The sequence below is a fragment of the Bombus terrestris genome, chromosome 11, assembly GCF_910591885.1.
Source record: "Bombus terrestris chromosome 11, iyBomTerr1.2, whole genome shotgun sequence".
Classification (NCBI taxonomy): domain Eukaryota; kingdom Metazoa; phylum Arthropoda; class Insecta; order Hymenoptera; family Apidae; genus Bombus; species Bombus terrestris.
In genome coordinates this window covers 8,087,256-8,112,824 of record NC_063279.1, presented here as the reverse complement: position 1 = coordinate 8,112,824, position 25,569 = coordinate 8,087,256, and the positions used below count along the sequence as shown (strand labels likewise).

The following is a 25,569-nucleotide window of genomic DNA, read 5'->3' as shown; positions in this document are numbered from 1 at the left end:
CTCAGAGGGTATTTAATCGCGATGTTTTAAATCAGAAAACAACACTGTGGCTTTGGAAAATAATTACAGTCTCGGTATCAGTGAAAAAGAAACTGCTAAACGAATTCGTACACAATGCAGGTGGTTCGCGCAGCGGGAGCTCAAAGTCGAAGAACAGTTGCGAGCGACTCACTGTCGCATCGTTTGAAACTTTTCGAGCAATTGCTCCGAACGAGAAAGAGAAAAGGTAAAAGAGAGCCGTGTCAAAAACCCGGAAAATTGACTACTTCTTGATACGGGAAGATTCTCGCGAAGAAAATTGCGATTTCACGGTTAGGCACGACGAGATCCACCGGTAAAAAGCTACTTGCAACGTAAAATCATTTTGCAACGTAATACACATAACGTGTCGTGGCTGACTCGAATCGATAGAATCTCAAAATATACGAAAATTGCTCGAAAAACAGAAAAGGAAGAAATAGTAAAGAATTCTGAATTGCTTGATTCGAACGAGTAGACTCGAAATCTATGAAAAATTATTGAAACAGACGAGAAAAGAAATAAAAAGATCTCTGTATTACGTGATTAGAACGACAAGACCTATTGGAAATGTGCAAAAAATTATTGTAATGGACAAGAAGAGAAATAAAAAGAATTCTGTATTACGTGACTCGAACAAGAGGAATCGAGACGCGTGAAAAATTGTTGAAACGAAAAAAGAAGAAAATAGTGAAAGAATTTTGTACGATAATTTTGATCGGTTTAATCGAGGATACCGCACGCATAAGCGTGTTGCTAAAGAAAGTTCTTCATGAAAAGAAATTTGAACAGTTTGCTCGACGAACTAATTCCCAAATGGAAAACGTATACAAAGGGCGGAATAAGTATGGAAAAAGGGAAAAATGGTCACCGGCTGACGCTTCCCTCCTTCGTCAAACTCACCCCCCGAGGCGAGCCAACAACCGTGGATTCGGTTTAAGCTGGCAAACTGGAAAATACGGATACAGGCAGCGCCTGCTTTCTCCCAGATGCATAAATTCGATAAGACCGGAGGATAGTGGTCGTAATTCGCTTCCTTCCGCGTCCGAACAAGAAAACGCTCAACAGAATCTCGCGCCGGCTGACGTATTTTTCCCCCAATAATTGGCCTGCGCGTAAAATATTTTTCACCGTAATTTTTCCACTTCTCTTATCGTTGCTCGCGCCAAACCTTTTACTCCCCAATTTCCATACACGTCGAACATTTTTCACCGCAATTTCCACCGACTTTACGACGTTTAAATTTCTCCGCGCGTTAAATTCTTTATCCGCCAATTCCCGATATTTGCTTGGCATCGCGTCAATCTTCCGCTCCAACTTTTCTCCACTTTCCCCTCGCGTCCTCGTATTTCGCTCGGCCTTGCACAGCATCCTGCTCGTCCTAGAGACCTCCCGCGACGTACGAAAAAGCGACTTTCACGCCTCTAGCTTACGACCGCCGATAAAAAACGAAACGCTGCTCATTACCGTCTCCATTGACCGTCACCCAAGCCGGATGGAGCTGATCCCTCGGAGACCGTGACTTACTGTCACGACGAAAATGGAAGAAATTCCACGGTTACGGAGCAACACTGCGGCAAAAAGGATCGACAAGAACTCGTTCGGTTCGTTTGTACATCGTAGCCAACGGCCAAGCTTCCAAGTAACACCTGCGACTTCCGTTTTACGAGAAAACCGTGTACGCCGCAAGAAACCGGCCGATTAATCCGCGAGACAGTCGCTGATCGATCGCAGCCGCTTGAAGGCCGATTTCCATCGGTTAAAAGTGGGTTGGCCCGGTTCGAACGGTAACAGAAATCGTTGTTCGCGTACCAACGATGACGCGACGGTACTCGATCGTTAATGATGGCCCACCCTGTCTTTCTGGAAATCGCAAAAACGAGACGCCACGAGGGGAAAACTGGTTTCATTTAGAAGTCTTTCTCTTTCTCTCACTCGCTCGCTACATCTCTGTTCGACGAATTTAAAAACTCACCGGCCGCTTGGAAGGTTCCGGGCCCTGTCTGATGATCTCCAAGGGTGCGGGTATCGAGGGCCTTCCCAGGTACCAATCCTCCCGTGGATTGTAGTTATCCAGAAGCTTCAGCAGGCGTGGCACGTTCACGTAATTATCGTCGTCGAAGTGGCAGAACCACCTGAAACAGAGTCAGGGTATCGCTCGATTTAATGTCCCTGATTCGTTCATCCTTTCGTGTCGATAGAAACGTATCCAGTTTCTCAGACGGGTTCGATTATTCGTACAGGGAGATGCTAATAAAATTAAGCTTTTAATGGCACTTTATTATCGATCAGTTTTTCCTTGAAAAGGATCGTAGATGTATAGCGGAGGAGAATTTTTAAAAGGACGCGTTTACGAGATCCATCTATTCGTCGTAGACGAATTAAAAGCTTTCCATTCCTCACGTTCCTTTTAATTATTTCATCGCATACGTGTGACATTTAATTCACGTTATAACATGTACTCTGTAACGTGAAGCATACTTCATACCGTACATAAAGTAGAGTTTGCTAGTTGCACTTTGCCATGTTAATTTAAACCGAGCGCTTCGACGACTGCGCCTGCTTCTTTTCCATCAGTTTATTACAAATCGATTAGTTCGTTCGTGTCACATGTACCTTACCATGTAAAATATTAAAGAAGATAAAATTTGTTAGAGTTTCCCGATAATCGTAACGAGTATATAAGTGTCCTAATACTCGTAGGTGGCAATGAAAATCGTGCAAAGTGATCATAGATACTTACGAGCGACAGCGTAGGTATTTAAAAATCGCGTGATCGTATGGTCGCTCTAGTTTTTAACTTTTCTATCTACGGCTAGTTCGTAACTGCGAAGGCTGACTTTGAAGTTTACGAAGTTTCGTATTACGTTATTGTAAGTTTAATGTTTGTCGTTAATGTACGGACTTAGGACTTGGAAGAACCGAATATTTGTCGCTTTCCAAATGGAATTTTCATCATACCGGGTCGAGTAGAAAGTTCGTTTCGCTTTTTATCGGAAGATGAAATTGACTGCAGTTAGTTGCGGATATCTCCGGTACTGTCTACATAATTCACTACGTTCCTGTGGCAAAACAACTACGTGAGGCATCTACGTATCGCGACGTCCTAAGACGCATATGCCGCTACAATTCGCTGATTGTCCGCCCTTATTGCGTCGTTGTCTAGACCAGGACCAGATAAGGGGATGATTTTGTGACGACCGGCGCACTTCAAAACCGATGGGCTGATGACGAAGTGCCTGATGAGCCATCGATGTCCCAACTATCCTTCCGCCGAATGTTGGAGAAGAAGGCGTGCGTGGCAACTAATAAACGCGTGGATAGTGGGGATATTGTGGGGTGACAAAGGAAAAAGAATCAGATTCGATGGAAAGTCGAGTTGTGAGAGCTTCAGTCTTGGAAAGTCACGGCTGAAGTAAACTGTCATTAGTGTAAACGAGGTGTTAGCAAATAAATTCCCTCTTTTTGTATTTTCATCTTCGATTTCTTTTTTTTTTTTTTTTTTTTTATTTTACGCAACAATTTCATCGAGCGTAGAGGAAGAAGAAGAAGGGAGAAAGGGAAGACGAAGGAACGACGAACGATAGAAAAATCGGGACGCATCTTATCGCTTGCAAAGTGGCTGACATCGAAACGCAATCGCGAACAGGGATTTCCCAGAAGGCAGAGCCGCGGAAGGAGGGCAGAGACGGTGACAGGGAGCATAAACGGTCGTACAAAGCGTACGATAGGCAAAATAAAATGCCTCTAACGAACGGTTCTCTCCGAGGCGCCATTAGCGCTACCGGGTGGCCACGGTCGTTCGATACGTACCTGTCGCGAGTAACCGGCATCGTTAATACACCTGAATTCCAGCTTAATGGCGTACCTCCGCTGTACCAACGACAGAAACGATCGAGGCGACTCGGTTCGTATACGCCGACACGATCGTATCTACCGCGCGAACCGGAACGATACTCTTTCGCTGTGACAATGCGACTGCGGTTGCACGCGGAATAATCGAAGAGCGCGCTCGTACAAGCGCGTGTCATAAGTGAGAAAATTGAAAAACTTTGATTCTTTGATTGGAATATGTTGCAGGGTTTCAAAGAGACCGCAGTGTAGATTTTAAGCGGAACTCCGCTTTCTGAATTGTTACGAGCACTTTGAGAACCGTGTTCCGCGACAAACGTGTATTAGGTCGTCGGAAAAGTTTCTTTCTAAATACCAAAGTAAAAGTGCAATGACGTGCACATGATGTACTAAATTCCAGCGGAGCAGTATGTAACAGAGTTCGGAACAATAAAACCAAAAAACACATACTGTAAACAAGTAGAATGTAAATCAGAAGCCATCCTAAATCGCAACACAGGAATTATAATAGACAAATAAATAAATAAACAAACGAATAAATAACGAGATCCCTCACTTTACAAATTCCCCAAATTGCTCAAATTACTCGAATTTCCTACAAGCGAAATCCCCACCGCGCCGCGTCTTTCCTTCGCATCGAATCGACCGCACAATGCTTTTATCCAAACAAACCAAAACAAAACATCAACAACCAGCAGATGAAACAAAGGCAGACACATGACTCGACCGATCGAATTCGGTAGGATCGGTCATTAGTATCCATCGAGCGATTTCGTACGGATATTAATGGACCGCGAGTCGTGACGGAAAGCTCGCGGCTGGCGGTATAGATCAGCGTCTGAACATCGATTCATCATCGAACGTCGACGTATCGCTAAATTGCCGTTGGTCTAATGATTTCCGATCGGCGGAGAAAGTCGCTTAATAGTTTCTGTTCACCAGCTGCCTCGCGCAGAGGGTGGCTCGTTCCGCTCGGCACGCGGTATTTAATTAAATGTGGCGTTTAAGATTTTTACGAGTTATCCCGAGCGCGGATCAAAGAGCCCGAAGTGTGGAAACTCGCAGCACGATCCCGAGCCAGCCGGTTTACGTTTCTCCAACGAGCTTTAATTACAAGTTCAACTGTATCTTCGACGATCTTGTATCGCGCGAGCGTCCACTATTTTCTCGTTTTCCTAGAAAACAAAACTAGAATCGCTGTTGCCGTCGATCTTCTACACTTTCGCGTTCGTTCACGTCGCTCCGTCGCGATCGGCCGCTGCCTATCGCACAGTCGAGCCTCGGTAACTCGAATCTCAAAGGAAGAGCCAAAGTCTCCGAGTTACCGAGCTTTCGTCTTATCGGGTTTTTCGAGTAGGAGAGGCGCGACAAACCGGAAGTACTGAGAGAAGCTTCGTACAAGGATCGATATTTTCGTAGAATCGTAGAAACGCGAAGAAAGACAAATTGAATTTTTGCAGCTGAATTATTTATTCGCGACGGTAAACGAATTTGTGGAATAGTTGGATGCGAGCCAATACTTCGATGCAGGATGTGGATATGCATATTCAACGAAGTACACGATGTGTACAAAAAAGAGTATCTGTACGTATCTGGATTTTTCGATGAAGCGTTTCTTGTAGCAACTGCTTCACGTTTTCCTAATATCTACTACACCAAATTGCACGAAAGATACACTTCGAACCAGTTAATTGACGCATAAATGATACAATAAGTACAATGCTGTACGAATACTTTTTCTAACCACTGTACCTGTTGCTTCCACTTAGTAGAGAAATCTTTTACTTACGTACATCGAATATTTTATTTTGTATTTATAGAAATAAGCTTCGACATAAAGGTTGTCGCGTTATCGAGGCTCCGCTATGAAAGTAATTAATCCCGAGAACGAATCGTGGGACGGCAGAAAAAGTCGAAATAAAACTATTCCAATTCGAAAACGGAAAGACGAGCAGGGGCGCTAGCTTTAATACGACTTGCTCGAGGAATCGACGACCCATTAATTCGGCTGTTAAAGCCACGAACGAGCCGCGGCGATTCGATCTTGGCCCGGATAAAAACGAACGAGGCTTCGCACCTTTATTTTCTTCGCCCCACCTCCCGAACCGCGGTCTAATATATATGCAGATTGCAGGTACAAGGTGCGCGCGAAATTTGCACGCGGCGGCACTGCTTTTCCCACCAGCCGCGCATTCGTAACAAATTTTGTTCGACAAATACACCAGCAACGTTTGCTTTTTTCCTACTTATTTTCGCACACCGTGAAGATATTCCGATGAGAATAGAAAAGTCGGCGTGAGGATAGTTGAGAACGACGTTAGAGCATCGCGAATTCCATGGAATTTCGAAGGTTTCGCGGAAGATCGTAGAACGACGCGAATTGGAAAACTCGAATAACTTTGTGCGTACGATCGTTCGTACAGTGGTTTCTAGGTATTGCAATTGTCCGGTTTATCGCGTGTATCACACGTGCGCGAGCAACGAGCCGGCAAATTGCCATCGAGACACGGCCGGAAGCTTAATGAGTCGTGGGTGTGGCAGTCTCGTTAATTGCCGCGTAGAACAGCCGCGCAAACTTGACCGAATTACGCTTTCGTGGCGAGCTGACGCGGCCTCGCGAGCTTCTCGACGTCCATGGTTTCGCGTTTCTCTATCGAACCACGAGATCCGATCGTGCGTGAATAAATGACGGTCGACGGCAAAAATCGTTGCGGGCAGCCGTACAACTCTTCTTCGAGCAGGTGCGTTTGCTGTGGTTGCGGGTTTTCAGAGTGCTTCGCTAAGAATGTAAGAATCGCTTGCTTTTCTTTTAAGCAACGAGTTTCTTCCCTGAGTTTCTCGTCTCTTTTGATCCTTCGACAAACAGTATAATAAAACGATGGAAATGGATCTACAGAATAATTATTTCTGTACCGGTGTTTGTCAGCCAAATTCCTTGCTTTTCTGGCATTAAACGCAGGAAAGATATAGTTTCCATCTTTTATGGCTGATACACGTTATTTATTGTTGAAGTACGCTCAGACTATTAGTAATATACTGTCAACGTTTCGAGGTTCTCAATGAAAATGTGGCTTATTAACGAGTTTGGGGATATTTTATTGTAAATGTATATCGACCCTTGTAGTTGGCAAATTGTTGAGAATTTTGGATCTTAATTGCCGAAATAATAGCATAGGAACACTAAATTTATACTTAGAATTTATATTAGAATAGTTATATATTTATTTGATAAACGATTTCAAAGATATTCATCGATACCTGCACGCGTCTCAGCTTCTTCCATATCACACTGTTAACCGAACAGTTTACATTCCTTTGTTTTCAAGGCGCCGTACACACACATACTTTCTCACACTCATATTCACATACATGCATCACTGCTATGTGGTCAATCTAGTCTAACACAAAAAATTATACATATCTCAATAGAAATATTAACCAGTCGGCTAGTATACCGACGAGTATACTCGTCACGAAGAAATAACAACAGTCTGTGTTACGACGAGCCTTGTCAATAATAAAATTCAAAAATAAAATGGTCATTTCGTTAGAACTTAATTCTACGTTGTAACAGCCACGCATACTCTGCGCTTGACGAGTATACTCGTCGTCGCTTACATTTTGCAGAACATGATAGGTATTTATATACTTCTCAAAGAGGCCATAACAGCTAACTGGTTAAGAATAACTGTGCGATATAGATTTGTACATCTGGAGAGCAGAAATAGAAGTATAGATTGAAAAAAAGAAAAGTTTCTGAGAAGAAGCAAGGTGAAATGATGGGAGTCAGAGATTTTTCAGCATTTTCAATTTCCCATTGGATAAAATTGTCTACGATTATTAAGGACTAGAGTAAATAAAACCTTCAGCCGATAAAGTCAATGGGAAATTAATGGACAATTTAGCTGGAAACACGCATTGATACTGCGCGCATTTCTACGTCCACAGACCAAACGCGTTCAAATTGCTCTCTGTATACATACGTACGGTTTAAGTTAAATCGTACTTCTATGCATCGCAGTTCTGAATGATCCTGGAGGAAAATTGGTTGCAGTTGAAGCCTAGTGGATTCAAGAATAAATTTGATGCGTATACGCGTGAGTAGCTGAAGTGGAAGTTGTATCTGGAAAAGGCGTGTGGTATCGAGAAGATTGGATCGTGGAGCAGGTTGAAGCAACTGGATCGACCACGTAAGTATTATGTATGTTTAATGGTCGAGGTCGTGCAGTGCTTTTGATTTCTACTAATTTGCCGTATTTACTACGGAATTACGGCACTGCTTTTATTAACTTTAAACTCGTTATCTGAGATCTGATCGTTTACTCGTTCACAGACTCCATTTTACGTACATTGTATCGTATTATATATCAATTTGCAGCGATTACGATCTTTCGATCTAATTAAAATTACCTGACCGAGAAGCGTTCGAAAGTGTCACACAGTAAAGTGTGTATAAATGGATCCAATCTTTTCAGTTTATCCTTTTATTCAAAATTAATTCAACTTCAAGACACTTTGAATCTTTGAATCGATGTATATTCTTCATCTTTGCTTCTTACGATCTTTGCGGCCTTGCACATTGAATATTTTGCACTTTTGCACTTTGCATATATTTTGCATCTTTACATGTATGTATAGTATCGTGGACGAGGGGCCTCGGGGGTGTCGTGCGAATTATAAACAAGCGGTTGCTGAGTTGATATGTCTGTATGAGTTGTATGAGTTGAGAAATCAGAGAGTGCGAATTGCATCCTAATAGTTGTCTTAATTATAATACGTTATTGTGATTAGTTCATGTTAAATAACCATCGTTTCTTCTTTAATCAACATCTGTTTAATCCATTCATTGTAAATAAACTAATTGTAGTACAAAGATACTACGTGCATAATTCAATAAACCAATATAAAACAAAAACATTATTTGTATATATATTATATTATATATATATTAACAATATATATATTTATTTATTTATTTCGTTTAAAGTTTCTTTCGTTTCATAAGGTGATAATAGATGAACAACAATTTCTGTTTGATATTATTTTATTGAATTAGGTACGATCCATTTCGTTCTATTTCTATTATTACGTTCGTGCATAATTCAATAAAAAAGTAAATTAAAAAAAAAATTGTGCGTCTATTATTTCCTTATAAAACGAAAGAAACGTTCCGGATAACCTACTATATACATTATATTATATATATACTTCTCATCGTAAATATTTCGCATCCTTGGGTTTTCGCATTTTTGCATACATCGGACCCTCGTATTTTGCGTTTTGGCATTTCTCGCGCCTTTACCTCGTGACATTCGGTGATTTCGAAAGAAAGCGAGTACGAGTTTCACGGTAATCAATCGGTTAGGCGCTGAGCGCGGAGACCGACTTTTTGTCGCGGGAGCAAATCGGCGCCGACTTTCACGACATTTACGATCGCAATTAGCCGGTTGATACTCGTGCATTCGAAAGTCACGACAGGGAATCGACAACTGACGCGACGCTGACTTTTTCGCCGCCTTAATGACACCGCCTCAACAGCTCGAGCCTGTCGAGGTGCGAAAAGAAGCGGAGCAAACACCTGCGCCAGTCGCCGTTTGATTTCTGACAATTTATCCAAGGCTGATTTCGAACGGTGACAAGAAATCCGTGTTTATTCGCTGTGAGAACACGTTTCGCGACTCTACCTGTAAATTCGTTGCAATTAGAACCGGATGCAGAAGTTTTTACGACTTTCTGCGCTCTTGCGCTGGATCGCCCGTACAGGCGCTCGTATTATTCCGCTTTCGTTCTCGCAGGAAAGCGAGCGACGAGACGAATATACTTCGAGCAAGAAACGCACGACTCAACACCATTCTGCACGTAGAACGCTAGTATAAAAGACTGACTTACCGATGCTTCGAACAAATGAAATGAATTTCAAACTTTCCTCTTCCGTCCATCGCTGCAGTTTCGCTTCGAATGCCGCGTATTCTGACGAACAAGATCTCAAGCGCCGCGTATCGAATTTTCTACGTCAATTTCCAAACACGTTTCTCTGAATTAGCTGCAACCTTCTTCGACCGAGAGCTCCATTCACCGAGCAGAGCACACCTGGCCGAAGGAAATCGAAGTCGCGATCACGGTGCGTGAAGAACGTTTCGGTGAGCGAACAACCTCCCCCTGTGCGTGTGTGCGTTGTTTCGCGATAACGCTCCCCTGGATAGTGTCCAGAAGGAGGATCCAGAATCGTGGGAAACCCGCCGTTAAGTACGCGTGTCAATGGCCCTCTGAAAGGCCGAAACGCTCGGCCACGCGTGTACCGACACGTGCTTGCCCCCGTTTTCAACGCCGCGTGCCTAATGTCCGTGTGCAAACAGGGATGGAAAAGAGTAAACGGGGTGGTGACTGCGCCCGGACTACTTTTGTGGGAATTGTTCGGCGCCGGATTCCCATCGACACTGTCACCGTCGACTTTTCTGGACTGTGACCATGAAACGAAGTCGACGAGGGAGATGAATCGACGTGGAAAGTCGCATCGTTCTTCCGATGCTTCATCTTTTGGAATTTTTATTTTACGCATTTACGACAAATTTGAAGCTACAAAAACACGCGCAATATGCAAAATCGTATTACATATCGAAAATATTCTGCTGCTTACGATATTTAGTAAATAAAACGATTATCTATCTATGTTCCATTTCTTAACACTTTCATTGCCACGCCGAGATAACACGTTTCGCTCGGAACGTCCAGTGTTTTAACACAGTGCACCGTTAGATGCAAGATTTGTTCCCATTTTTTTTTATCGATGTTCTAATAAAAATATGCAAATTCAGTAATAGATGTAACATGAGAATTAACAACCACCAAAACCCACTAGTTACTCAATTACTTGATTACTCAATTACTAAAAAGACATTACCCTCTAGATTTAAACATTAGATTCAGCTAGAACTAAACATACGATGATCATTTATTATTCACGTTATAGTACCACGCCAGAATAATTTACTTATAATTCTCAATGAGAATTGATTGTAAACTACTTGCAAATAGAAAAATAATGTTGTAATAAAAATATTTAATTGTTCAATGGGGCGCTTTTTATTTCAAAGTATCTTCTCTTTGTCGGTTATATTCAAAATACCCTGTCAATTTTCATTCAATTTTTACGATTGTAAGAAGTTGAAGCGCTCCGGTCACCAATGACCACAGGAGAAACCGTATGACCAACGTGGCAGCCAAAGTGTTAAACTACATTCGCAAAAATATGAATTCACATGGATATTCACAGTCTGGTTATGATATTACGTTGTCCCAGAAGCTTCTTTCGTTTTATGTTATTTTATTAAATTACGTACGATCCATTCTGTTCTATTACTATCATTCTATTACGATTATCATTATTTCCCTATAAAACGAGAGAAACTTTTGGGACAATATTTTGGATATTTCGTATAATCTCGAATACCGTTTGCACTGTGCAACATTTTTCACACGTAGCGTTCGATTTCCGATTCGGCGAGCAATCGCCGAACGACGATGCTCGTTTAGACCGACCATCCACGAAGCGTCTCCTCGTACAAGCGTAAGCGTAGTCTGTTAAACGCGACGATACGTCTACGTGGAGTCTACGAAGCGCACAGTGACGTGCGTTTTGTCTCGCTATTAAAATAGTATTCGAACGACGAGCAACACGCTTTCATCGTGGATCGTCACGTTCGCTCATAGCTGCAACGTGCGCCACGCTACCGACGATGTTAACGTCAGTGAACGCGAGGAAAAGGCGTAGCGACGAAAACGTTTCGCTGTAATTTCGTGGACAGCTGCCTATTACTTCGCGATGATCGCTGCATGCGAGCGTACTGTTAACGTGAACGCGTCTGCCTCTAAAGTAAAGGGACGCTTCGCTGCTTTCTATTTTACTAAATTTGACTAAAACGTTCGCTCGTTTGATCGAAACGCATCTTAAACGTAGATTCAGAGTTTGATGTTCAAACACGGCCAGCGGTTTAGTCAAATAGGCAAGCGGAGCCGAATTTGCGCTGCGTTCGCTTCGCAGGATCACCGCCGATGAAACGAGGACCAGAACGACGTATTCCGATGAATCATCGAAAGCGAAACGGTGTAAATTCGGCTTCGCACGCTACTTGGCTAAACTACTGCACGTGCGTCTGTGTCAGGTTTATTCGCGATTGATCGGTTATCGATGGATCTCGTGGCGGCTATCGAAAAGGTCAGGGCTGACGTGTGCCGCGCGCTCGGAACGGGCGTGGCGCTCACGACTGGCGGATTAAATCGTGATCCGTGCCGGGGCCACGACCCGTTCGTGTAAAAGCAATCGCCTTCGTGCGTCCATCGGTCCGGCATTATAAATGGATAGTCGCGAAGAAGGAAATTAAAGCGGCGCGGACATGCCACGGACGAGCCAGCTATCTCCCTCGGCCATCTATAATTTCTCGAAAGCAATTGTTCGATGGTTTCTCTATTGAGCAAGTAGACCTCGTTTCGTGACTGATTTTTAGCAGAAACGATCGGTGTACCGTTGCTACGGCGATAGAGGCGAATTTATCGACTGCTTCTGTTAACGGATTCTCTTGGCTTTTCAGACGTAAAAACATATTTTCCATGGTTTTATATTATTCCGTTATTTGCTTATTTTCTATCTCGCTCCTCGCTACTCTCAACGAGTAGAAACGCTCCTCACGTTTGCAGAGAAATTTTCGTACAAAATTCTAAAGGAAAATATCTCAATATCTCGGTAACGGCTTCTTCGTATCTGACAAAATTTTTAACAACGGTTGCAAGCGATCGTGATCGTCAGAAAAATACTTAAATATCAGGAATACGTAATAGAACACGAAGAGGAACAATACGGCGACAGACCACGTTTTTTAAATTAAACACACAATTTTGAAATTATACAGTCGCTTCTACGTTAATCGATTCTGCTGTTAAAAACGTTCCTCTATATGTTCGCAGTATTAACATGTATTTTGGAAACATTTCAAAAGCGATCGCCTGTTAAATAGTTTTGTACAATTTATCGATTCATTGTATATCAAACTGTCCAATTATACGCACCACGCCATATGAAAATAAGAAAAATCAAGCAAACCTCTCGTGTTCTCTATGCGCATTTCGGATAGCCAGGTTTCTTTAAAATGCGTGCAACTATCGTTGCGACGATGTCGCGCGTGCTTTATGGCGTTTGCACGATACTGGAAATAAATCGTGCGAGTAATCGCGCCAGTATTTCACCCACCACAATTACGATATTATCTAAATTGCGAAAGGGAAGAGGTCGAGAAGAGAGGGCAAGCCGCACCCTCGCGAATCTCCGGCAGAGCCACGAAACTGTCAAAAATCTCATTACCCCGAGCAACCTATCGAACGAATCAAAAATCGCTCACGCCAGTCGTGAACGACCGAAAATTGCAACCGCGATTGCATCGTCGATGTTGCGCTTTCTGGCCGACCCTCGGCAACACGAAAGCAAACAGACGAAAAGGGGTAAAAGAAATACGAGAGAAGGAAGAGGCAACGTCGAAACGAAGACGAAGAGAGGAGAGACGGGCAATTTTCTCTACGTGTAATTTCACCTGTTGCGAGCATCCGGCGCGAATCCGATCGCTCGGCTCGATTTGTAAAGGTAACGAGCCGTCTCGAATAATCTCGCTCCATTATCGCCGGCTACCGATTGGACACTCGATTCGACCCCGTTGCGAATTCCAACTATGTATGCTGCTCTGTGATCCCTCTTCCAATACCTCTCGCTACTTCAAAAACCTTGGTATTTCACAATGCGACTCGAAACTTGGAATTCTCCATTAAAATCGATCGAATGGCAGGAGTTTTTTCTTTTTTTTTTTTTTTTTTTTTTGTTTATAGGATTTTAAGTAAAATAGGCAGATGGTAGACGTTGTTCTATCGTCGAGTGTCGCGAATTATCGAATATAATGGAAAGGAAGAAAATATGCGAACGTGGGAAGAATTTTTCTAATTCTATAGCGACGCTTTCGATAAACGGGCGAAACTGGTTAAATGGACGTTTTCACATTGCTCAAGCAGTTAGCTGTTTTTGACGAGTATACTTGTCGCGAAGGAACGACGATATTTTGCGTTCGGACGAGCCCCGTCAGTAATAAAATTCAAAAATAAACCATTTCGTTGCAACTTAACTCCGTGTTATAACAACCAGACATACTTCTTGCTCGACGAGTATACTCGTCGTCGCTTACTCTTCCTCGCACCTTTTACGTACACGCTTTTCAAAGTGTTCGCTAACTGGTCGAACCTCAGTGCCATAGCACTCGATCGACATTGCTTTCATCGATTTTCGTTATCTTTATCGACTGTTCTATTAACTGAGCTGGCAAATAAGCAACCGGAATAAGAAGCAGCGAGACTCGCTGAATATATCGACGTTACCTACTTTGGTTAAACGTACGACAGTTTCTACGGTAAATAAAATTCCGAATGGCAGCGATAAACTTGAATTAGAATACTCGTATCGAAGTTTCGTTCATCGAGCAGCTATAATTCTCCAGGCGATGTTCCATAATAATTACGCTGAACCAGGATAATGTTGTACGAAGTTAGGTAGATTATTCTGAAGATCGGCTTTCGAGATGTGGAGAAACTGGATGGAACTGGGAGGAATTCTCGAGGACAATTAGTATCATCGAAGAGGAAGGAAAGAAGAAGGGAAAGAGAGACGCCGAAGGCGGGTAACATCTTGCAGACGGCGGTCGATTAGTCACCCGATACAGGTGAGGCCGGTCGAGACCGGAAACATCGCTTTATCGACCGAATTGTAACGAACAAGACCTCGCTCGTCGTCGATTTCCTCTCACCAAGTCGGTCGCAACTTCCTACCCCCTTTCTGTATTGTCTCGATCATCTTTAAACTTTCGGTCAATCGTCGTATCCTACTCAATGTCTTTTCCTCGTTTGGGCGAGAAAACTACTATACGCGGAGTTTGATGCACTGCGTGAGATACGTTTGGTCGTGTAGCTCCGAAAGCACGTTTCCTGCTCTTAGATGTTTTCTTAGATTTCTTAGATTTTATCTGGAATTTTTCTTTAAATCCACGTGATTGTGAAATATCAAATACTTTCTATCCATCGTAGGGTCGATCTATTTGGTCGATTATGTTTATTTATTATTTTTACCATTTATTTTTACCACGCGTAAGAATTAGCCCAATTCGTTGCTAGTCACGTAATTATTCTTATCTATTAACGGAAATTGAGAATAGGCGAGTTTACATAAAGTTAGACGAGCAAAAGAAATAACGAACGTACGATTTCTATGAAATTTTGGCAGTTTCACCTGGTCCGATAAGGTTAGCGTTAACCTTATCACACCTTGCCTACTGTGTCTACATTTACTTAAGTACATTTACTTAAACGTACAGAGACGCGAGCAGACCAGGCACAACTCATCGGGATTTCTCGATCGATACAAACGCTTCGCGCTATTTGGAAACAATGGAAAGCGGACTTACGCCACATCCGAAACAAACGACGCACCTATCGTCCGCTTTAAAACCCAATACCAACAGGTAAACGAACATATCCAAAAATCCAACCGACCGCGTCTTTCATCTTTTTAATCCCGCGCCATGGTGAGATCGCAACGCGCCATCGCTTTAATCCACGGTGAAAGGGTTAATATGAAAAAAAGTTGGTACGCACACTATCGTAGAATTGGAAATATCGGCCCACGAGCCGCCGGCCCACTGTTCTCGGGAGGAAGTGTGCACACCTCGGGCGTTGTTTGTCAAATAAAACGAGCACGATAAAGACCGGCCCAAGTTTTCGAAGGGAGTCACTCTGGCCAGTCGGTCAAACTATTGTCCAAAGTACGAACGAGTCGGAACGTTACCAATGGACAAAATTAACTCGTTCTACTGGCACGATCGCGGCACGGTCCGTACACGTGCAGCCCCGGGGCCTCACGGGGGAAATTATTGATTATTAAACTGGGGCCCGGCGCGGCAACTATCCTGAAACGTTATAACCGAGACTCGTTGCTCGTCGAGAATTGGTCGATTTAAATCCTGTCGGGTCGCTGGAGAAAAATTTCCAAGGATCGTACCAGCGTTCTTCGAACGAAAGACCGGGAACGGGGTGGAAACCTTGGTTAACGCGTTGTCCGCCACGATTATCGTCGATGAACGTCTTACGTCGCGTTACGAAGTTTTCGTAGAATGGTTAAAAGGGGATGAATTTCGTGAAAAATTTCCGACGATGCGTACGATTTAGAAATAATATTCGGATAATTTTTAATTTCAATATTCTAACCCTTAGACTGCGAACGATTTTACGGTAGCCTCAAGCTGTAAACGTGGGTCTTTCGGTAGGTAAAAGAATCTTTTAAAAGATTTAAAAAAGTCGCGTGACATTTTCAAACGTTGTAAATTCAGGTCATCGTGAAACTTTTGCCAGAGGAGTTTTTTTAGACGGAGGAGAAAAAGGTTTTCCAACTACTACTTTGAGAGAAAATCAACCCATCGAAGTAGTCCTTTACAGGGTTAATTATGGGTTAATTATGAAATAACAAAGTTTCTTTTTTTGCCTCTAGCGTCTTTCGAAAAGTTCCTGTTTTAATTCGACGAACGTTTCTCGAATGCGAAGATCGCGGCTGGAAACTATGGCGAGTTACATTTATCGTCTTTTATAGAAGAACAATTTCAATATATCGTCAGTCAACTCTAGTTCGATCTTTCCATTTCATCTCTCAATTTGAGCCTCGCATCCTCGAATTTCTATCGAATAATTCCTTCCTTCGACCATCTCGTAATAAAACGCTTCTTTCTAGCGCCCAAGCGATACAAACGAGAAACGAAGCCAACAAAGAAGGAAATTTAACCACGGCAAGTGTAAGATACATCGACGCTACTATCGTCCTCTAAACGGATATCGTTATGAATAATTATAACGTAGGAAAACCATGTCGTATGACAACGTGTAACGTTAAATCGAGAGAAAACAAATCGCTTTCTCCCGTCGATCACAAGCTGCACAGCTCGATAGGAAAAAGGAAGACCAGGTAAAGAGGATGAAAAAAAGGATAAATCACGCGTGACGTGAAAACGATGAAAGTTTTTCCACGCGAAAAGCGAAAGGTTTAACGTGGTCGCATGAAAGGCGTGGCCGATTCGTTCGAAGGGCATTCGGTGGAATAAAACGACGGAATAAAGTCGCGCGTCGATCGGGAAGCAATCGTATCCGCGTAACAGAATATGGCCGAGGTCGAGGAGAAAGAAAATCTTGCGGTGGCTGCGTAAGTCTGGCCTTATTGTGTGTATCGGATGTCCAGAAGTTCCACGACGTCCATAGGACCGTTCTGCTTTCTTTTCGTCCGAAAGGAACCGTATATAGTCTTCTGCTCCCTCGTGTACCCTTTTTATCGTCCCTCTCATCCCCCTAGCGGTCGTGGAATCGGTTTAGAAGTCGCTGCTGTTTAAAGGACCTCTCAAGAAGAGGAAGAAGAAGAAACAGGACAATAAGGAAAGTACTTCCGCTGAACGTTCTTCGACGAAGGCTACTTTCCAAAGTTTAGACGTCTTCTCGTCGTACGTATCTGTCTTGCCACTTGAAGAGCCCTCCCTTTGAAGGCTTTGAAGGATCCAAAGCATAGCTGGCTTTTGGCCAAAAGATCCGACAAACAGACGGAAGAAGCATTCGGCGCCGCGTTCGTCGCAGATGCTCCGTCGTGTATCGAGCCACTTGACTTCTGGAAGACGACTTTCGCGTTCGTACGTCAGCGAAACGTTGCTGTATGATCGACAGTTCAAACGAAACTCTCATAGCATCGACATTGATATCGCCGGTTTATATAATAACGCAATATTTGCCAGGCTATAGATCGCTCGGTTTGAATTAGATTAAAGTTTTCTAGCTTTCATTTCTATTTGTATTATGTATGTTCCTAGAAGTCGCTTGTAGAGCGCATTATTTCAAATACAGAAAATTAATCGGCTAGCTGTCTTCCACGAGTATGCACGTCACGAAGAAATGACGATATTTTGCGTTACAACGAGTATACTCGTCGTGTGTAAAAGGTGCTTACAATTTGCTTTTACAATTGCAATTTACTAATCGCAGTTAGTTGAAGCAATAATATCAAACGATAAAACAGTCGTTTCGTTGCAACTTGATTCAATAGTATAACGGTCACACGTACTCCCTGTTCGACGAGTATACTCGTCATCGCTCAATTTTTGCCGCGCATTTTAGGTACACGGTTTTCGAAGAGATCGCAACAGCCAACTGGTTAAGCAAACTATAATTATGTTAATTGAAATTATATCGTACTTTTAATATCACTGAGAACCGGACGATACCGATCGATGGTTACACTGGAAAGCGGTAATTTCTTCTCGCAGATTGCGGTAGGATTTATAAACGAATATTATAATTTAATTCGAACGAATACGGCAGACGCAGTGAAATCTGCAAATGACAGGATATCCACTGCCTTTGAGACGCTCAGCTTTCGCTGTAACCTACGCGACAGACGCAAAAACTTTCGTCAACCGTTTAAGATTCGGAAATTGCCGCTGCAACTTGAAAGAGCAGGTGCTCGGACAAGTTTCACGACTCGTAACCCGAGTTGGTCGGCGCGGCTCGTAAGCCGCTGTCGAAAACGATAGAAGAGCTTTGAGGAGACTGGTCGGCCCAGAATCATCTTTGGCAACTTAGTTGGCAAAGACAGCAAACTCCGCCGCCCCTGCAGCTTCTAAACGTCGAGATATATCGCGGTGCTTACGCGCGAGACGTGGCGAACAGACGAACGACCGGTAAATCGAATACAAATCGTCTCATCGATATTCCAATGGAAAGCTGTACAGCTCGATCATTTTATGTAGTTTATTTTTTGTTTCGCGTTAATCGATGAGAAACATTCATCACTCGACTAAAGCGTTATGGAACTGAAGCAATTTGACATGCTGGCCAGGCAAACGACGATAAACCATTACCATACGAAGAGTATGCTCTGATATTTAAATCGTATTTATTGGACGGATTTATTATTGGCGAAAGAAAAATCCAGGCTTCGTATTCAAAAGCTTGTCGCTATGGATATTAATGGACTAATGAATTTGTAGCACTTTTCAAAAAGTCATTTGATCTCGAGTTGACGTTGTGTTATTGGTTTACTGAAAATTATGTAAAAGCGGAGCTGCTTCGTACAGTAACGCGTATATTAGTTTCCTTTGAAATAAATAAACTTGGTGTATAAATAAAAAATAAGCTTAAAAGACACGCTTTTAAAATATATTAGATCGTGGCAAAAGTTTCTCTCGTTTTATAAGGAAATAATAGATACGCGACGTGTTTCGTTTTATATTATTTTATTATAAAATAATATAAAATATTATAAAATATCTCCCATAATTCGATAAAATTGTATAAACCAAAAAAAGATGTTACGCATCTGTTATTTCCTCGCGAAACGAAAGAAACTTTTGCCACAATCTAATAGAAAATCGTTTAAAATATAATATCGTTGCTTGGCATCGATAGTAGCACGGTTTACTGTTCCAGTATACCCGATAAATTTTCAAACTCGATCTTCCCGTGAACTAACCCGAGAATGAAAAATTGTTATTCTACAATATATTTTTCTCTTATTTTTCTACAAGGAATCTTCCTACTTTTACACGTTATTCCACCTGTATAAATGTACACAAGATACGCAAACTTCGTCACCTATTTATTCCCTGGGTAGAACAAATTTTTCCTCCCGTAGATTCTACTCCTTTATTTGTCTTCATAAAAGTATGAAGCTCATATCCACGGTGCACTGATAAGCAACTCCGTACAGAGTTGAAACGAGACGACCGCCGGTGAAAATTGCGGCAGAAGCAAGCGAAGGAATCGTGAAGGGAGGGAACGCAATTATCGGAGAGTCGCGCGAGGCCACGTACACACGTGAGCACAGACGAAACGTTCCGTGGAACTCTTTTGTTCCACTTTCGAGTGTATCAAGTTATATTGTGTACCGGCAAGCATCGTGCCGGATGTAGCAATGAGCGGCGCGGCGAGAGTCAACGAGCCATTTCCGGGGCCTCTCGCTGCAGAATATTACATTGATAACAGAAATTGCCTTCCAAGTGTGCCCGGCTTGTCCAAGACGTTGTCCTCGAGGAGACGACGCGCGACAGACAGAAACGCGAGTTCGATATTCGCGTCTCGACCGATCTTCCATCGATACGTGCTTCGAAACCAGTAGTAGCCTACTCTATGAGGCTACAGCTTGTGTGTTTTATAGCGACCTTCTTTGCTGTCGAAGATGTTAATTAGCCATCATCGATAAGACAGTTAGACGAGCATAGGATCGGATATGCGTCACGCAAAAACGAGACTCGTGCCTTGAAAACGTCGATGGCATACGATCAGCCACCAGGTAATGTACGTAATGAAAGAAGGATTCCTCTGGGATCAATCGATACCAGCGTTGATAAGTGTTGACGTTATTAGATGTACGAAGAGAGGAACGCGTGAATAAATTGTAAAGTAGAAAATATATTTTAACAGAAGTGTAAGTACAAGTAGGAATATAATTTGAGCTGGCCCAGATCCGCACGCTAGCAGCGTTACCCTATAACTGAAAGCCTCGAAGCCATCGTCGCCTGTCTACTGTTTATGATCTGCCTTTATTATGATCGTCCTTTATCGTCGTTTATGATCGTCCCAGTCTTTTGTCTATACGCTGTGGATGGCTTCGGTGCTTGAGAAAATTAAAAAGACCAGACGTAGAGTTTTCTTAGAAGTGGTGACCACTTCAACGATGAGAAATCGAAATTGGTGAAATTTGTAAGCATCGCTCTTATTTAATTACGGATCTACCTCAATATCAGTTATTCTACCAATATTAACCATGTTATAGAACTCCATTCATGCAAATTCATCGGTGAACAAGCAGCGCATGCATAATTACGGTAGAACTCCGTGTACCTGAACCCGTCGAGAGACGAGCAGTCTGTCTAATCCTAAGTTCGTACAATAACATGCCTGTAACTTTTCACCCGTGAAATGGGAAGCCGCGTCCGAATAAGCGAGTTCCACCAGCAAGAATTGACGTCAAAATCGAACATTAACCAAAATCTTGCAATAAACGAACTTCCATCTACCATATACACTGCCTCGCCTACGATCTTCGTTTAGGTAAATGGACGTTTGCTGTAGCAGATTTTAACCGGAGACCCGAATCTTCCCAAGTCACGAACGAATCTTGAAATCTCAAGGTCCCGAGACTCGCGACGACCAAAAGATAAACAGCTCGACGTACGTACGTCTGCGAGACCTAAGTGTACGCGGTTCCGAGAAACGAAATCCGTCGATTGAATCTCGCGAATTCATCGAGCACCATGTCGCCCGTCCCTTCCACCGATATTCAATGGAATCATTCATGCGAGGACGCGTATACGCTGGCTCTTCGTCTGTCTTTGGAGATCCGAGAGCGGGGTAAAAAGCGCTCGAGTATATCCGGCAGGGAACAGCGATCGGACAACGCCACTCCACCTTATCGAGGATTCGAGGAACTTTTTATCACTGGCCCGCCGCCAGGACGCTGCCCTTGCGCCTTCTTTCGTTTCAAACGTTGACGAATATCGCTGCCTAGGATCACGACAGGGCTTTTACAGAGAAATAGAAAATTCGATAAGAAGATAAGAAAGGATGGCGGTCGTTGTTGACATTGGATATAAATTGCAGTAATTGTTGATATTAGGAACAGTAATTTTTGGTACGTAGCTCTTTAAATGCAGCACTGGAGCACGGAATATTCGGAACCAATTTCTACGATAGTTTGAAATATCCGATTTGAAAATAATGATTTTTCTTTTTTAATATCGTGTCTTAGCGTCCCGAAGAGTCGATATATGTTAAAGAGAAGAAATATTTGGATACGTTTAAACAAATAATGCTTGATCTTCGTACGTCTGCGTGTTCTACAGAAAGCGAATCGCGTCGAGTTATGTCTTCCTCGAGATCATCCAGCTACTATTTTAAAACATTTTTCGTTAGAATCGATTAAAGAGATATGAAAATAAACAAGTATATGGGATCGTTAGTATGCGGATATTTATGCAATTTCTTCGAACTTAAATAGAGATTTGTGTTACCCATTGAATATTATGATTTAAGCGTCTCAATATCTTTCCCAACGAGCAAAACGTGCCACGATTATTCACCAATAATGTCGTTACTTAATCTAAAGCCTCTTGAGGATCGTAGATTGGTCGTTGATTTGTGTTTGCTACATGAAATAATTAATGCCCGTACAAACAGCTCGCCTACTCTTGCATTGATTAATTCTAATGCACCACTTGAGTCCATAAGAAAACCGTTGCTATTTCAATACTATACTTGTCCAAGTATTTCCATTTAGATCCTCTAAATCGTATTTGCCCTCTGGCTCTCCTCGTCCTTTCTCTAACCGCGTAAATCTTTTCTTCAATGTTGCCTCTTTCAAGCGAACAGTCCATCAGGCAGGTTATATTTATCTTAAATTTACAGTGAAAATTCGGCTCGAGCTCTTTCATTTATTATATTCCCGGAAACTATGAGGTTGTCCGAAATGTTTCTTTCGTTTTATAAGGAAATAATAGACGCACAATGTTTTCTCTTTTATATTAGTTTATCGAATTATGCAGGAACGTAATAATAGAAATAGAAGGAAATGGATCATACTTAATTCGATAAAATAATATAAAACAGATTGTAATTGTTGTTCATCTATTATCACCTTGTGAAACGAAAGAAACTTTCCGGACAACCTAATACTTGTTGTAAATGCACGTATTCTAATATTCTCGCTCCATATACAATCAAATGAATAAATATTTTGTACTTGATATACTTTTTATCTCTTTATATATTCTATGCATCCTATAAATCTTCGCGCTTTTAAATGTCCCATAAATTACAGTTTCTGTTACAATTACAAGCATCCATTAACATACGGCAGGAAAAACGAAACATTTTATAGCAATCACTCTGACTGACTTGATAGCTCTAGCGTTGACAAATGAAGCAAACCATACATTCGCTTACTATACAAGCTACGTTATTTAGAAGGTAACGAAGAATTTCATTTCAAAGTCAGAAATCTAGAAACTTCAAGCTGCGTATGTTCTCGCTCTCTCTCTCTTTCTCTCTAAAAGTCATAGGAAAAACTCGACATTGTGGCGCAATTCCCTCGAACTCTGTTCGATGATTATGATAATAATGATAATAATTTAACACGTCCGACTCAAGGTTCAGCACGTTCCTCGATCAAGAAAAATAACGATGTTTAACGATTTCACGGTTGGAGTCCCGCGAGCGATTCGCCACCAAACGAGTGTACGGAAAGTTGGCTGACGTCGTTTCGATCTGCTCTAGCAGCCAGCCGAACGACTTCGCGGCTATTAACCGCACGCCGCACGTAAACCGGCAACCATTCGACGTTGATAGCGGCGCGATTTGTTTATGGAGCGAAAAGCGGTTTCGCAAACGCAACGCGAGTTGCGACACGGAACCGGGAAACCAATCTTTCCAGCGGCGAACGTCGAAGAAACGCGATCTTAGAAACGCGGTTTACGACCACTGCTAGGTACTTACGCGGCTAAGTTGTACTTGGATACGAGTCAGGTGGTTTCTCCATGTGTAAGCGTTAGCTTTTTCTTTTTCTTTCTTCTTTTTCACCTTTTAACACGAGCTGACTGCAATTTTTACCTCTTGTCGCGTTTTACCCTCGTGACGCACGACGGTGGCTCGCGTTGCCAAATTTTGTCAAATCGTAGAAAAACGAGATAAATTAACGTAAGACTAACAAATTTTCAACAACGACGGTATACTGTGTCGGGGAAAAGCACGAGGGATAGCTGCGTGTAGTATCAAGAAAATCGGAAACAGCGAAACCATGGCACCGTTTGTTACGAAAAGACGAGAATTAGGAAAGAGACGACGGTGCAAAGTGTCGCTGCGTAGAAAATATTGCACTTGTCGCGCTATATTAGAAATTCCTTATCAGTCGTCAGAAATAACAATAACAATAATAATAAAATTCGTGTAATCTTTCTACGTAATCTCGAGGTTGGAAGAAGGGTCGTAAAAGTAGATACGAAGCCATAAATTTAACAGCCGATGAAAATTATGTAAACGTTGAAAAATGTGGTGGACGATAACGCTTCAAGAAACTGCTGGTTCGTAACATAAATTTGCCTTGTTTTTATCTTTCCTTGCGAATGGATAAAACAGGACAACTATACATATGTTACCTAATATAATTGCACGCGATTATTCTTCGCTCAGCTCACAGAGAGATAAGCAAAGAAATCGGACGAATGGGATCCAGCTGTTATTATCTGACATTCGGTCGACGTAAGAAGGAACGACGAAGCTCGTGCAAAGCCTAGAAGTCCTCGATAACTCGTTCCGACTTATCCAACGCGTAGTGCAACACGCATTGGACAAAATCGAAATAATCGTTGCACGATCCATGTTGATCTTCATTAGCAAATTACATTAGTTACACATTTAATTTTAAGTAATACGATAAATCAATTTTGTTCGTTAGAGCGAAAGTTTGTCAATTCCTATCAAATAGCGTTTGCTACGTCCTAAATACGAAGAATTTGAGCAAACGCGTGTATAATTTTAATTTCCAATTTAAATATTCTTTTCTTCCCTTAAGGGGGGGCTAAGGTTAATTCGTACAGAAATAAGGCATGTTTTTGTGAATTATTTGTAACGACACAGTTAAAATCTCTTTATTAAAACCAATAGTACATTAAAGTATGACATTCGAAGAATATTGTATAAAATTTTCACGGAGAAATATTAAAAAATACGGCAATGGCAGCAATTATTCGGACGTGTCTCGGAAAAAAGTAGAATTGCTCATAACTTGGTGCTGGATCATCTGAAATCAAAAAATCAAAGTTCATTCGTTAGGTAACAGTTCTGCCCAGGTAAGGCTGGGAGGATTTTTCGAAATTTCAATTTTTCACTTTTTTGGAACATTTTGAATGGAAAATTACCCGCAAATTTTCGCAAAATCGGCTAATTTTCCCTTCAAAGTGTTCCAAAAAAGTGAAAAATTGAAATTTCGAAAAACCCTCCCAGCGTTACCTGGGGAAAACTGTTACCTAACGAATGAACTTTGATTTTTTGATTTCAGATGATCCAGCACCTAGTTATCAGGGGCACCGCAATTCTACCTTTTTTCCTGCCATTGCCGTATTTTTTAATATTTCTCCGTGAAAATTTTATACAATATTCTTCGAATGTCATACTTTAAGGTACTATTGGTTTTAATAAAGAGATTTTAACTGTGTCGTCACAAATAATTCACAAAGACATGTCTTATTTTGTACGAAATAACCTTAGCCCCCCCTTAAAGAAAGAAACTGGGGGAAAAAAGGATTCAAACCAGCTTATAATTTTCATTATAATTCTTCAGTGTAATTCTTTTCAGCTACAAACCTTTATTCTTTTAAATCCATTCGTAATTTCGACTTGATTAAACGGTGCATTCCCGACAATGTTTGTTGCGAGGACATTTTTTCAGAGAAAAGCTCTGTTCTTTGGAAAACGTCAGCGCAATGTCCGAGGAAACGGAAGGTAGGATAAACGATTTCTGCATGACACGTACGAGAAGATGGAAAGACATTTCCATCGGCATGGGCGCTATTTGTTTAAACGTCAGCGTGCATAGCT

The 25,569-nt window shown here is 42.0% G+C and overlaps 1 protein-coding gene across 1 annotated transcript in view; it reads right to left on the bottom strand.

Annotated features, from left to right (window-relative positions):
• LOC100648290 (fringe glycosyltransferase) overlaps window positions 1-25,569 on the bottom strand; it is a 121,418-nt gene that overhangs the window by 67,226 nt on the left and 28,623 nt on the right. The window contains exon 5 of the mRNA XM_012313812.3: window positions 1,994-2,153. Within this exon, the coding sequence (XP_012169202.1) occupies window positions 1,994-2,153 (160 nt within the window). The remainder of the gene's footprint in view (window positions 1-1,993; window positions 2,154-25,569) is intronic.